Source organism: Erpetoichthys calabaricus, chromosome 9, assembly GCF_900747795.2.
Source record: "Erpetoichthys calabaricus chromosome 9, fErpCal1.3, whole genome shotgun sequence".
Taxonomy (NCBI): Eukaryota; Metazoa; Chordata; class Cladistia; order Polypteriformes; family Polypteridae; genus Erpetoichthys; species Erpetoichthys calabaricus.
In genome coordinates, this window is record NC_041402.2 from 32,705,993 (window position 1) to 32,721,948 (window position 15,956).

The following is a 15,956-nucleotide window of genomic DNA, read 5'->3' on the forward strand; positions in this document are numbered from 1 at the left end:
CCAAATCTTTTCCAGATATTAAAAACCAGATATGTTTGTGAGGGTTGAAAGAGGTGGTTCTCTTGCAGAGGTGCCACAGATAAAAGATTCTCCATCTTAAAATGCTTTCTGAATTGGTTCCATGTTCTGAGTGAGTGAAGTACAATTGGGTTATTAGTATATTTGCGATAACTTGCATTTATTGGGGCGCAGAGCAGGGAATATAAAGAAGTACTGCAGGATTTTACTTCTATTGCGGACCAAGCCTGTGTATGTTCATCTATTTGTGTCCAGGTTTTTATAGCTTGTATGTTTGCTGCCCAGTAATAAAACTGAAAATTAGGTAGAGCCATGCCACCTTCTGCCTGAGGTCTTTGTAGGGTCGCTCTTCGGATACGTGAATGTTTTGAGTTCCAAATAAATGAGGTTATGGTTGAATGTAATTGTTTAAAAAATGATTTATTGATATGTATTGGGATGTTTTGAAATTAAAAAAGAAGCTTAGGAAGGATATTCATCTTAATGTTAATTCTTCCAGCTAGAGTGAGATGAAGGGTTGACAATCTATGCAAGTCATGCTTAATTTTTTCCATACAGACGGCAAAATTTTGTTGATAAAGAGCTTTATGTTTACTTGTGACGTTTACCCCATAGGTATTTAAACTGATCTGCTATGGTAAAAGGTAGGGTGTGTGCTTGAGAATTCACTGGAAAGAGTATACTTTTATTCAAATTAATTCTGAGACCAGAGATCTTTTGAAATTCTGTAAGCGCTGTTAAAACTGCAGGCACAGTGTTTTCTGGGTCTGATATATATAAAACCATATCATCTGCATGTAGAGAAATTTTCTGTTCCAGTCCTTCTCTGATAATCCCCTTTATCTGATTAGAATTTTGACAGTGGACCGCCAGTGGTTCAATGGCGATTGCAAACAGCAGTGGTGACAAGGGGCATCCTTGTCTGGTGCCACGTTCTAGTTTAAAGTAGTCTGAACAAATGTTGTTAATACAAACTGAAGCTTCTGGATTGGTATACAGTAATTTGATCCATGCACAAATATTCGGGCCAAACCCAAATTTCTCTAATGTAGTGAAAAGGTAGTTCCATTCAATCATGTCAAATGCTTTTTCTGCATCCAATGATAATAATATCTCTGGGGTGTTTGATTTTGCTGGTGAATATATTACATTAAACAGTTGTCGAAGATTGGAAGATAAGTGTCGGCCTTTAATAAATCCAGTTTGATCCTGTGATATTACCGAAGGCAGCACTTTCTCCATCCTTCTAGCTATGATTTTGGAGAGTATCTTAACATCATTATTCAGAAGTGAAATTGGTCTGTATGATGCACATTGTAACAAGACCTTATTTTGTTTAGGAAAGACGATGATTAATGCTTGACGAAAGGTTTGAGGTAGAATTTGATTGTCTCTAGCTTCTATAAATGTTGCCAATAAGAGGGGAGCTAGCTGAGTGGAGAATTTCTTATAAAATTGTACAGGGTAGCCATCAGGGCCTGCTGATTTCCCGCCTTGAAGTGACTTTATAGCATCTAGTGATTCTGATAGCGTCAGAGGTTTATCCAATTCCTCAGCACTAAAAGTATCTATTTGTGGTATCTGTAATGTATCCAGAAATGCATTAGATTGTTTGTTGTCTTCTTTAAACTCAGTAGAATATAAGGATTTATAGTAGTCTCTAAATGTGTGCATTATATTTTTATGGTCAATGATTTCATCTCCATTCGTGTTGATGATTACTGGGATTGCATTGCGAACTTTTTGCTTGTGGATTTGTTGAGCTAAAAGCTTATTAGCTTTCTCTCCGTGTTCATAGTAATGATGTCTTGATTTATAAATAAGTTGTTCAGTTTCTTTAGTTGTCAAGATGTTGAGTTCTGTATGCAGAGCCTGCCTTTTCCTATGAAGAGCCTCACTTGGACGCCTGGCTTGTTCTTCATCTATTCTGGTAATTTCGCTTCTTAGCTCTGACACTTTCTTGGTTTCTAATTTATTTCTGTGGGAAAGATATGAAATAATCTGCCCTCTTAAGAAGGCCTTTAGAGTTTCCCAGAGTGTTCCTGCAGAAACCTCTGAGGGTGTGTTTGTCTCTAGGAAGAAGCTGATTTGTTTGGATATAAATTCTGTACAGTTCTTGTCTGCTAATAGAAGTGGGTTAAGACACCATCTGCGAGGTGAGTGTGAGGGGCATAATGATTTTAGCTCCAAGACCAGAGGTGCATGGTCAGAGATAACAATTGTGTCATATTTGCAAGATTTAATCGTAGGCAATAAATTATTATCTATAAAGAAATAATCAGTTCTTGAGAAGCTATGATGCTCAGGTGAGTAGAACGAATATGTTCTTGAGTTTGGGTTTAGAAACCTCCAGGAGTCTGATAAGCTGTGATCAGTTACAAACTGTGTAATTGTCTTTGCAGTGTTAGATGTCGTCCCCCCGTGACAGGAGTCCTATCTAAGAGTGGATTTAAAACACAATTAAAGTCCCCAGTCATTATAATTTTATGAGTGTTCACATTGGGAATGGATGCAAATAGATTTTGCATGAATTCCTTATCATCGACATTGGGTGCATAAACATTTATCAGAATCATTTTACAGTTAAATAAGTTGCCCATGACCATCACATATCTCCCTTCAGGATCTGATACTACACCTGATGCTACAAATGAGACTGTTCTATGTATGAGAATTCCCACACCTCTAGTTTTCTTTGTAAAGCTTGAATGGAACATTTGGCCAGTCCAGTCTTTTTGTAGCCGGAACTGATCCTTGCTTAGTAAATGGGTCTCCTGTAAAAATATTATTTTAGCGTTTAAGCCTGTTAGGTGAGAGAATACTTTCTTTCTCTTTAATTCATGATTCAGGCCTTTAACATCCCAGCTCACAAAGTTAACTGTCCCATCATGGAGACATTGATTCTGAATTTTTGATGTCATTTTATAGTCTTAACTGGTAGTGAGGCAGTTTTAATCTTAATTTTCAATTTCCCCATGAGTTATTGCCATACAGCCTATTCTTGCATTGATAGTTATAATTATAAGGATTAAAAGGATAGATTAGATATAGCCTGCTCTCTTTCTCTCCCCCTCATATCCCCCCCACCCCCCCATTTTGCCTCCCCAGTGAGGCTAGACCCCACTTCACAATGTCCTGGTCCTCTGACATACCGAGAGACAGAGCACGTCCAAAACAAAACAAGCAAAACCCCCCCAGCAGCGGCATTTGAGAATTGAAAAGTAGAGATATCTATTGCAGCAAAAGTCTAAATACTATCTGCCAAAAATATAATCATTAACAGACTTTAAGCTTAAAATATAATCTTCAGCAATCTTAAAATATTAAGATAATAAAATAATGAACCCTGGGAATGGTGTTAAAAAGTGGTCTAGGATAAGCATAGTAAATCCTAATGCCCTAATAGCAATAACTATAAACCAAGGGTATGATGTTAAACAGTCTCCTTTAGGGTAGTAAAAGAAAAAGAAAAAAAAAAACCTACTTTAATTACTTGCACACACACATCTATAACTGTAATTAAAACATTAAGACATAAACATAAAGTGTCCAAGTAGAGAAAAGGATGTATAATTATAATACCCGTATCTTTACAAGTGGATCAGACAAGCAGGTGATATATCCTTGCCATGCTAAGTGAGGATACGGCTCACTATTGTCACTACTGACTTTCAAAAGAGTGTTGGGATCAGCTTCCTTAATTCCTTTTCAGCTTCCTCCTTGATGGAAAATACGTAATATTGGCCTTGAACATCCACTTTCAGTTTGGCGGGATACAAGAGGCTGTATTTGATATCGGCTTTCCGTAACAGCTGTTTAATGTTGTAGAAGGCTGCACGTTTAGCAGCAGTAGAAGGTGAGAAGTCAGGGAAAATACGAATGCGATTATTTTCAAATATAATCTCTTGCTTGTGTCTGAGAAGTGCCATCACATCAAGCTTATATCGTAATCGCTCAAAGCGAACAATAAAAGACCTAGGTTTAAAGGTATTTGATCCGCGTATGCGATAAGCTGCTGCTATCTCGGTATCTGATTTAAAGTCATCTCCAATTATTTTAGAGAGTAATTGTACTGCAAATTTCACTGGGTTTGTACTTTCACGTTTCTCGGGTAGACCTTCGATTCTAATATTATTCCTTCTGCACCCATCTTCCAGGGCCGCAAGTCTGTCTCCGAGTTTTTTTGCATTCGGAATTCGCAACTGTAGCTTTTTCATCGGCATTAGATGCAAATTGTGCCACTGTTTCAAATCGAGCCGTGAGTGCCTGCTTAACGTCATCCAGCTGATCAGCAAGTTTCTTCAGTTTAGACCTATTTTCTTCAATGTGTTCCTCTAATTTTGCCACTATGCCTTTAAAGGTCTCGTCAAAACGATTAAATAGACGCATTTCCAGGTCTTTATTATCCTGACGCAGCTCCTGCCGCAGTTTCTCGTTTGTCTTAAGTGAGTCACTTCTTTCTTTCTTCATATTTCTCTGAATGTGTTTGTTAAGCTCACTTACGGCCGTAGCCAATGTTGTGATCATTTCCTTCAGGTTGGACACATCGTTTTGGCTTTCGTGCTCCGCGGGTGGAATTGCAGCCCCTGTCACAGCCGGTGCTTCGGGCTCGTGATGAGTAGATAAGAGCACATACCGCAAGGCCTTTTCTAGTTTCAAGTGATCTTCTGAAATCGGCGATCCATTGTGACCTGCATCACTTGCACCCTTGCTCCCATTTTCGCTCTCGACTGAAGACGATGCAGTGGAGCGGGGTCCTGGAATGTCTGTGCATTCGTCTGCCTTTTCCAGGTCAGTCTCCGAGAGGCCGTACCTCACACTTGGGCTTGATATTTGTCTAGACTTTGATGTAGCTTTAAGTTGGTGCAATTATTGATTAGCATTGCTAGAACCATCCCGGATGGACATGTCCTCAGAAGTTGGGGCCTCGATAAAAGGTCATCTAGGGGTTTGCCTCCCCATCCAACAACACAGATTCATAAACCCTTCAGTTCTGCACTCTTGGCTTTAATTTTGTCTCGAGATTACTGCTTTGGTTGCTGATAGCTGACCTCTTGGTTCTGACCCTTGCTACGTTTTTTTGACTACATCCTTGTCTTCCACTCACTCTCTGAATTCTCGTGCCTATTGATATTAAAGGACAGGTTTGGTCATGTGTCCATCAATATCAAGAGAACACCCTTAAACCCATAAAGACCAAAGAAACAAGAAGTCACCTGCAGTTCATTAAATACACTTGGTGGTTTTTGCCAATCCAAAGGTTGATCAATCCTTCTACCTGGGGGGCTTTTTGTTACAGTTTTTAGGACTTTGTGCTTAGGAACTCTCTTTTAGAGCTTCAAACACTTCAAAATATGCTTTGAATTCTCAATGACTTAAAGGTTCTCTAGGGAATGGGTAAAAACCATGAAAACAAAACTTTAGGCCTCAGCATAAAACAGAACACAGGAACCTTTATAAATCAAAAGCTTTATTTAAAAAGAAAACATAATTCAAAATGCTCACAAAAGGAGACAAAGGAAATTAATCAACAGGCAATCCAAAAACAACAAGTCCAAATGCACAATTCTTAATCGTACTCCTTAACTCAGTAGGAAAATAGTTGAAAATCCAGCAAAAATACAAAGGAGAAAGTAACACTCACAAAGAAGACCAAACTCCACCAGAGCCCACTGAAAGTGAACTGTGAAGGGACTTCACTTCCCAGCCTGCCTTTACTGGCGGATAGGGGGGGGTCCCTTAACAGAGACCACCTCTTGGGGATCCTCCCGCAAAACAGGATAACACACTTAGATACTACATATTATCTAAATAGAACAAAATTAACAAAAATACTTAATTAGACAAATAATAAATTAACAGAACAACGTTATCAGAAATGACAGAAAACAATGAACAATACTGAAAAATGAACAAAAAAGAGAGAAAAAAAACAAATATAAAGAATATAAAGAAAAGCCAGGGGAAGAACCTTATTTAACCATGAGAAGTTGTAGCACTAGTGGTGGTTTGTTTTTCAATTCTCTGTTTTATAACTGTTTTTTTATCTTTAAAATTGTATTTTTCTTTCTTCTTGTTATTTATTCTTGATATGCCACTGCAACAGAGGCAGATGATGCCATCATAGAAACTAAAGGATTGAAATAAAACAAAGGTAAGGGTCATTCTCAAAAAAATCCTTCCTACTTTCATCCAAAGATTCAAAAAGCTAACCCACTAAATCAAAGTCGACAATATTAGGAAGGGGCTGAATAACAAAGAGGCTTTAATGAGAATATCCACATCAAGGAAGAGAGCTTCTGTTTCTAATAAGAGGATATCAGCGAGTATACGACACTGACCTTTAGACCACCTCTCCACTAATGTCATGCAAACTTAACAACGTTGTGGAAACAGCAACAAAATGGTGACATCCATCATAAAAAGATAATGGAGTCGTGTAAGACATGAAATCATTTCAGAAATGTAGGTAGCACAGATGTCTTAATGTCAATAGATTTACCACATAAATAAATCCAAAAAAAGAGCTGGAAATAATGAAGAGAGTACTTAAAATACATTAAAAAAACTATTCTTGCATTACAAACTGTGTTTTTAACCATTGTACTCAACCTTTTAGGAATACTTTTGCTCCCATTTTGCTTTTTGAAACTTGTTGAAAACAAAAAAACCCAAAATATTATTTAAAAACTTTGTTTTTGTTCTTTGGGGCAAGGGTTTACAGTTCCATTCCCCCCAACCCCGGTGGAGATTAATAAGCTTGACTCCATTTTTTGGTGTGTAGACCAGAGAGATGGCTTGTTAAGTTTTTGGAAATCAAGTTTAGCTGACGCTGTTGAGGCGCACTTCAAGTCGTTCATCCTGGGTGAAGTGCTGCAAAGTGTTGTCTGGAATTTAAAGACGTCGTTCTACTTTCAGATATGACTGACTTACTGTCTGCTTGTTTACAGTATGCAACTATTAATATAATTGTTTAGTTAATAGTAGTTTGTTTTATATTTTATTTAAATATTTATAATTTAGTATACTGTATGTACTCTCTTTTGCATGATAGCTACATATGAATTTCTTAGTTTCCCCTTGAGACAGAAAACTATCTATCTATCTATTAGATAGATATGAAAGGCACTATCTATCTATCTATCTATCTATCTATCTATCTATCTATCTATCTATCTATCTATCTATCTATCTATCTATCTATTATATAGTGCCTTTCATATCTATATATCTATCTATCTTTCTATCTATTATATAGTGCCTTTCATATCTATCTTTCTATCTATTATATAGTGCCTTTCATATCTATCTATCTATCTATCTATCTATCTATCTATCTATCTATCTATCTATCATATAGTGCCTTTCATATCTATCTATTATATAGTGCCTTTCATATCTATCTATCTATCTATTATATAGCACCTTTCACTTCTATCTATCTATCTATTATATAGTATCTTTCATATCCATCTATCCATCCATCCATCCATTTTCCAACCCGCTGAATCCGAACACAGGGGTCTGCTGGAGCCAATCCCAGCCAACAGGCAGGGTGCCGGGCAGGGTGCCAACACACATCAAGCACACACTAGGGCCAATTTAGAATCGCCAATCCACCTAACCTGCATGTCCTTGGACTGTGGGAGGAAACCGGAGCGCCCGGAGGAAACCCACGCAGACACGGGGAGAACATGCAAACTCCATGCAGGGAGGACCCGGGAAGCGAACCCAGGTCCCCAGGTCTCCCAACTGCGAGGCAGCAGCGCTACCCACTGCGCCACTGTGCTGCCCATATCCATCTATCATCTATCTATATCTATCTATTATACAGCACCTTTCACTTCTGTCTATCTATCTATCTATCTATTATATAGTGCCTTTCATATCTATCTATTTATTATATAGTGCCTTTCATATCTATCTATCTATTATATAGTGCCTTTCATATCTATCTATTATATAGCACCTTTCACTTCTGTCTATCTATCTATCTATTATATAGTGCCTTTCATATCTATCTATTATATAGTGCCTTTCATATCTATCTATTTATTATATAGTGCCTTTCATATCTATCTATCTATCTATTATATAGCACCTTTCACTTCTATCTATCTATCTATTATATAGTGCCTTTCATATCCATCTATCATCTATCTATATCTATCTATTACATAGCACCTTTCACTTCTATCTGTATATCTATTTTATAGTGCCTTTCATATCTATCTATTTATTATATAGTGCCTTTCATATCTATCTATCTATTATATAGTGCCTTTCATATCTATCTATCTATCTATTATATAGCACCTTTCACTTCTATCTATCTATCTATTATATAGTGCCTTTCATATCCATCTATCATCTATCTATATCTATCTATTACATTGCACCTTTCACTTCTATCTGTCTATCTATTTTATAGTGCCTTTCATATCTATCTATCTATTATATAGAGGTGGCTCTGAGGCTAGGGATCTGCACTGGCAATCGAAAGGTTGTAAATGCCAATAGGGACTCTGCTCTGTTGGGCCCTTGAGTAAGGCCCTTAACCTGCAATTGCTGAGCACTTTGAGTAGTGAGAAAAGCGCTATATAAATGCAAAGAATTATTATTATTAGTGCCATTCAAATCTATCTATTATATAGTGCCTTTCATATCTATCTATCTATCTATCTATCTATCTATCTTAGAAGCTGAAAGAAAGTGGAGTTTTGAGTATCTAGGAAAAAAACAGTAACAACAACAAGTGTGGAAAGGAAGCAAAAGAACTATTAGCATCCAGTAACTTTCTTCATATCTACTATGTGTATGTATGGGTTGGATCCCATCTTGCTGTCAACACTGCTGCTGATGTGATAGACAGGATGGAATATCAGGAGCTGCACAAATATATGTTGCCTACATTTAATATCATCACTTTACAAGTGATGTTTCCTTTTATAATTCCGGCTAGTAATGGAAACCCACCTAGAACAAGGGTGTCAGCCTCATGCTGGTTCCGGTTTTTAGAGGAAAAATGGCATAAGTAAGCTGTTGTGGGGTTACTGTAGAGGAGTACCCTTCATTCTGTGTGATCCCTTCCTGCTCTTTTGTTGTACATTTTTTCAAAACATAATTAAGTACATAAATAAGTACATTTTTTCAAAACATAAATGCATAATCCTTTAAATCTGCATATAATAATAAAAATAATAATTGTGCTTATAATTATTATTGTTATTATTAGTAATACTAGTGTTAAATATGAATAATAAGTATAATAACAATTGGTGTACAGTATTTATATTATTATACTCTTATTTCTATATTTAATGCAAATATGATTTCACTTTTTACATATCACATACCATTTAATCCGACTTTTATAACAATTCCCTCGCTGACCTGCCATACCTACTTGAAGTTCCGCCTTGTCCATTTTCTTCTGCCGGGTTTATAATCTTGGTCCTCCGGACCGTCCTTGGTCACGTGCCGTAATTGTAGTCCTTAGTTAATGATTTGTCCTTACTCATCTGCCGTATTTGTAGTCCAAGTCTCGCCACAGTCTTCCGACTCGTCCTTCCGGTTGAACTGTGTACGCGCACTCTGGTACAAAACTGTGTCGCTGGTGTTGTGGTGACAGGTCCGAAGTGGAAGAATGTCGTCTGACACAGGCATTCAGATCCCTGGTCGCTTACCTCTACTTTTGACAAACGAAAATGTGCTTCTGCCAGGGTCAAGCATGCGGATAACCGTGGACTCTCCGCGAAACATGAAGCTTGTGAAAGCACGTTTATTACGGGGAACCTCGCTGAAGAGCACAATAATCGGAGTCCTGCCGAACACTCGTGACCCTGACAGTGAAGAGGATGAGCTGCCCACTTTACACAGGTAGCTGTTGCAGGAGGGGCGCGGTTGGTGGTAAGCGGGGACTCAGAAGTGGGGTCGCTGAAAGTCGTAATGCCATGCTGAGATGTAACAGATGTGCAGGTGTGAATGCAGGCAGGATAGTGAGAAGCCTTACGTCTATTAAAAAGCACTAAAGCATAAGCAAGGCGTGAATAAAAGTTGCATAAATTTACCGCGCATCTGCTTCTCTCTTTTCATTGGAATTGCCTTCATATTGCGTCGAGAACTTTATGTCCTCGGGGGTCCCGCTTCCTGATCTGGACACGTCCCTTGGTTGATTTAGACCCGTTCAACGTCCACAAGATCTCTAGAATCCTATTCTGTCAGCACATCCATTTTTTTAACCCACTCATGAAATTAGGAGTTGCAGGAGGAAAGATGGGAGGTAACCGTGGAACAGGGCCGTCGCTATGAACACCACTTACTAGGGGATTAGCTGCACTAGTAATACCGTTAACCTCAACACCCCCTGTGGAGTTTTTGCGCAGTCAACGAGCCTTAAAACAACGCAGAATGGAGAAAGATGGCCTGGGCTCTCGAAGATCAGAGGCTAGAAGCCAAAGTCCATTTGGATGAATTAGGAGGCTGGGCGCCTGTGATCAGGGGCTAAAGCGTCGGAAGCCCCCATAACGACGCAGCTGACCGGGAATGTGTTTCCGTCCACTGCGGGGCAAACTCACTCTGACATACTGGACCAGTTTAAAATTGACAGTAGTCACTACTCCAGTTAACCTCATGTTCAGGCTCTTACTTTTATACAGTAGCAGCGTTCTTCTGCAGTCTGACCTTGCCTTGTAACCGAAAAATCCGATGACTGGTATGATAGGATTATTTATATAGAGATAGCACTTGTCCCCAGGGGGAAATTTGGCCGTCTACAGAGGCTCAATAAATCCATACATACTGTATGTAAGTAATATTAGAACAAACAACAACTCTTTTCTCAAAAGTTTTGACTTGGATAAAGATAAAAAGAGCAGGCACAATGTGGCATCATAAAGGCATATTGTTGTAGGTATGGAGGAGCCCCCTTAGAATGGCGTTCAGTTTTATCTTCATTTCCTCCTCTGCTGCTACCTCCATCAGCGCCATAACAGAGCCTGCCTGCTTCATCAGCTGGTTGTTGCAGTGGCCTCTCATGAAGTGATGTTGCCAGCCCAGCACACCACAGTAGTGTAGAAAATCACCATGGCCATTACGGAGTTGTAGATCATTTAAAGGATGTCAGTACACACGTTAAAGGACCGCAGTGTCTTCTCTGCCCATTCTTCTATAGTTCCATATAGTTACTGTCTGTTAGAAGATTGCGCGTGTATATACTGTACAGTAAGTGCCCAGGAGGATGGAGGAGGATTTCTTGCCCTTATACAGTGGTGTGAAAAACTATTTGCCCCCTTCCTGATTTCTTATTCTTTTGCATGTTTGTCACACAAAATGTTTCTGATCATCAAACACATTTAACCATTAGTCAAATATAACACAAGTAAACACAAAATGCAGTTTTTAAATGATGGTTTTTATTATTTAGGGAGAAAAAAAATCCAAACCTACATGGCCCTGTGTGAAAAAGTAATTGCCCCCTTGTTAAAAAATAACCTAACTGTGGTGTATCACACCTGAGTTCAATTTCCGTAGCCACCCCCAGGCCTGATTACTTCCACACCTGTTTCAATCAAGAAATCACTTAAATAGGAGCTGCCTGACACAGAGAAGTAGACCAAAAGCACCTCAAAAGCTAGACATCATGCCAAGATCCAAAGAAATTCAGGAACAAATGAGAACAGAAGTAATTGAGATCTATCAGTCTGGTAAAGGTTATAAAGCCATTTCTAAAGCTTTGGGACTCCAGCGAACCACAGTGAGAGCCATTATCCACAAATGGCAAAAACATGGAACAGTGGTGAACCTTCCCAGGAGTGGCCGGCCGACCAAAATTACCCCAAGAGCGCAGAGACGACTCATCCGAGAGGTCACAAAAGACCCCAGGACAACGTCTAAAGAACTGCAGGCCTCACTTGCCTCAATTAAGGTCAGTGTTCACGACTCCACCATAAGAAAGAGGCTGGGCAAAAACGGCCTGCATGGCAGATTTCCAAGACACAAACCACTGTTAAGCAAAAAGAACATTAGGGCTCGTCTCAATTTTGCTAAGAAACATCTCAATGATTGCCAAGACTTTTGGGAAAATACCTTGTGGACTGATGAGTCAAAAGTTGAACTTTTTGGAAGGCAAATGTCCCGTTACATCTGGCGTAAAAGGAACACAGCATTTCAGAAAAAGAACATCATACCAACAGTAAAATATGGTGGTGGTAGTGTGATGGTCTGGGGTTGTTTTGCTGCTTCAGGACCTGGAAGGCTTGCTGTGATAGATGGAACCATGAATTCTACTGTCTACCAAAAAATCCTGAAGGAGAATGTCCGGCCATCTGTTCGTCAACTCAAGCTGAAGCGATCTTGGGTGCTGCAATAGGACAATGACCCAAAACACACCAGCAAATCCACCTCTGAATGGCTGAAGAAAAACAAAATGAAGACTATGGAGTGGCCTAGTCAAAGTCCTGACCTGAATCCAATTGAGATGCTATGGCATGACCTTAAAAAGGCGGTTCATGCTAGAAAACCCTCAAATAAAGCTGAATTACAACAATTTTGCAAAGATGAGTGGGCCAAAATTCCTCCAGAGCGCTGTAACAGACTCATTGCAAGTTATCGCAAACGCTTGATTGCAGTTATTGCTGCTAAGGGTGGCCCAACCAGTTATTAGGTTCAGGGGGCAATTACTTTTTCACACAGGGCCATGTAGGTTTGGATTTTTTTTTCTCCCTAAATAATAAAAACCACCATTTACAAACTGCATTTTGTGTTTACTTGTGTTATATTTGACTAATGGTTAAATGTGTTTGATGATCAGAAACATTTTGTGTGACAAACATGCAAAAGAATAAGAAATCAGGAAGGGGGCAAATAGTTTTTCACACCACTGTAATTCTCACCCTGGCTGGGATGCTAGAAGAAAGAATGGACTGATAAGAGTGGGCAGCCAAGAGCAGATCATCCCCCAAATTAATAGGTGGTGGTCTTCTTCACAAGTAGTCCCAGTTTGGACAGGAAGTGGAGTCTGGAAGCACAGCCCTGTGGAGTCCTTGGGTAACGATAGAAGGTGCTGCCAGAGGACGACCTTCCTGGTTTCTGTATGATCTGGAAGTGCTTCCAACAAGCCATGACTTGCCACCGGAAGTACTCCCAGGTCCAGCTTAAAAGGAGCCCCCTGCCATATCTCATTCAGTCAGGTGGGAGGCAGCTGGTGACACTCACTGGAGGAGAGGAGGAAAAGAAGAAGAGAAAGAGAGAGTGATTTTAAGTCTGTATTTTAACTGTGGCTATCATACCATTACAGCTGTGTGGACTAAATGTCCAGTTATTGAACCTGGAGTTGTGTTGGGTCTTGTGTGTTTCTGGGGTTTGGTGGCTCGGTGTTGCCCCTCTACTGGTGACTATAGATAACACTCTGAAGATGGCATTTATCATTCAACAACTCACAAGACCTGGCCAGCACCCTCTGAACCCCACCACCTCCCTACTTCCACCTACTCTCCCCTTCTTCATTTGCTGTTTACTGCCTTTGATTCCTGTGTCTAATCATCAGGATGACTCCTGGTAGGGGCTGAAAGCTTAGGAGTGTAAAACTATTTCAAGTGACGTGACTCGTCTTCTCCCTTTGTGAATATTAGATTTATTAGATGAATTACAGCATTCTAAACATTGTCACCTTCTATATACTCCCCCTCCCGATCTCTACACCACTCCATACGTATCTTCCATTGATTGAAACAGTGCTGGAAGTCTTCTTGCTTGAGGCTCTTCAACAGGCTTGACAACAGGCTTACCGTTTCTGTCTCCACTTCATCCATTGAAGAAAAATGTGTTCACTTCAGGTCACTTTTGATTTTCGGGAACAAGTAAAAATCACAGGGAGCTAAATCGGACGAATAGGGAGGATGATGGAGGACAGGAATGTTTTTGTCAGTCAAGAACTGCTTTACGGAAAAAGAGAAAATTCATGAGAAATTTGATGTTGATTTGCTGTTCGATTTTATTTTTTTTTCACCCAACATTATCACGTCAACTTGTGTAGAAATTGTGTAAATACTGAGTGGGCTATTCACAGGATATACCTAGCCAGTCGACGGTTTGAGAGGGCGTGTAGGAGGGGATATAGTTCTAGGATTCATGTCTGGCCGACTTTCAGACGGTTTACCAGGAAAGCCCCAAGCTCAGTCCGATTGTTTTTGTGTCTCACCCCGTACCGAGGTTCTATCCCTGCAAGGGGAGCAGTAGAGTGTGTACACCTGATGAGCCCAAATGAGGGCGCAACACGTGTCGCAACATATATATATATATATAGATATAGATATATAGATATAGATATAGAAAAGAATAGAGGAGAAGAGAAGGTCTGTGATACAGTTTGCATATTTATAGCTAGAGATCCAAAATGCCATTAACAGACACTTGCTTGGACATGAACTCGGCATATGCAGGCTTAAAAAGAAGAACATCCAAATAAATTAAAAAGATTATATATATATAAATAAACTGGAGCAGCAGCAGATCAAGTATTTTACTACTTCTGTTTCTGAACTAGTCGCCTTGTAGTTTAAAGGGTCAGGCCTTCACAACTTGGCCACGCTGCCTACCCCATGGCTTTTCCTCCACGATGCCCCTCTTCTGAAACACACGTTACTGTAGTGAACGCCTTCCCAGGGTGCTTCACCAGTTACACAAATACTTTACTTTTTTTTCTGACATCTGTATCTTAAACAGGTAAACTATACACATATAAAGGTCATACATTGAGAATCCTCCTTACTGTGCTTCTTCTGTCCAGGCAGTCAAAGAATGTTTGCTCTTTTTACATTTTTTACATTCTACCTCCAGAATGATCTTCCCAACCTCAGAACTGGCCTGTACTGCTACCTGTGTAGGTGTCTCCTTGGCATTGCTTAAAGCTTTCCACAACTTTGCTTTTGGACCACCTTGTTAGAAAGACGAGTTTCTTCAGTGTACCGTACTCTTGTTTAGTGGTTAATCCATTCTTGCCTCTGTCTGAGTGAGCTGATGGTACTGTATTTGACCAAAGATTGTTTTCTTGCTACTGTCAACTTTGTACCTTCTGACCAGGTCACCTAAACGCATGTGCAGTGTTTTCTAAATATAGATCAAGGTTACTCGGTTTGGGTCGAGGACCATACTGTAGTTGCCATTTTTCTTTTAAATAAATGTTTTGTAAGAGGGACGTTTGCCGTATTTATATTGCACATCTTGTTTGATTACACACTCTTTATCTGCACATATTTTGTGAAGCCAGAAATACACTGATGTGTATGATAGTTACCTTTAACACACAATAATTTCTCATTCCAATCCAGCCAGGTGTTGTCTTTATTGTAAAAATGTTACACTTTAAGCCCTTAATTTTAACCTGTTAGTCAGTTTGAGTCTTCATGACCATCATCATAAAGTCCTTCCGTGAGAACAAAGAGGACTATTTCATTTATGTTAGGTAAAATGCCCAAAGGGGACTGGGCGGTCTCGTGGCCTGGAACCCCTACAGATTTTATTATTTTCTCCAGCCGTGTTTTTTTTTGTTTTTTGTGACCCCCCCCCCTGGCCATCGGACCTTACTCTTTTTCTATGTTAACTAATGTTGTCTTATTTTAATTTCTTATTTTGTCTTTTATTTTTCTTTTCTTCATTATGTAAAGCACTTTGAGCTTTTTTTTGTATGAAAATGTGCTATATAAATAAATGTTGTTGTTGTTGTTCATGAGAAACAACTCATTCTGTGTTAATTTCAACTGAATATGATCATCAAAATAAGTTGGGCTTAATAAGTCTAACAGTAGTCGTAGGAATCATTAGATTCATTGTTTGTCCACACCAGTGGTTTCTTTTGTTTAAATGTGCACGAGTCTGACAGTCCGAATGCATCTCTCAGTCTAAAGGAGCAAATCTTACGATGCCTGCTGCAGGAATAG

The 15,956-nt window shown here is 39.3% G+C and overlaps 1 protein-coding gene across 1 annotated transcript in view; it reads left to right on the forward strand.

The window, feature by feature from the left end:
* The first annotated feature begins 9,583 nt into the window (after positions 1-9,583).
* Positions 9,584-15,956, forward strand: part of lonp2 (lon peptidase 2, peroxisomal) — a 30,898-nt gene continuing 24,525 nt past the window's right edge. The window contains exon 1 of the mRNA XM_028809255.2: positions 9,584-9,897. Coding sequence (XP_028665088.1) covers positions 9,665-9,897 — 233 coding nt within the window. The 5' untranslated portion in view covers positions 9,584-9,664. The remainder of the gene's footprint in view (positions 9,898-15,956) is intronic.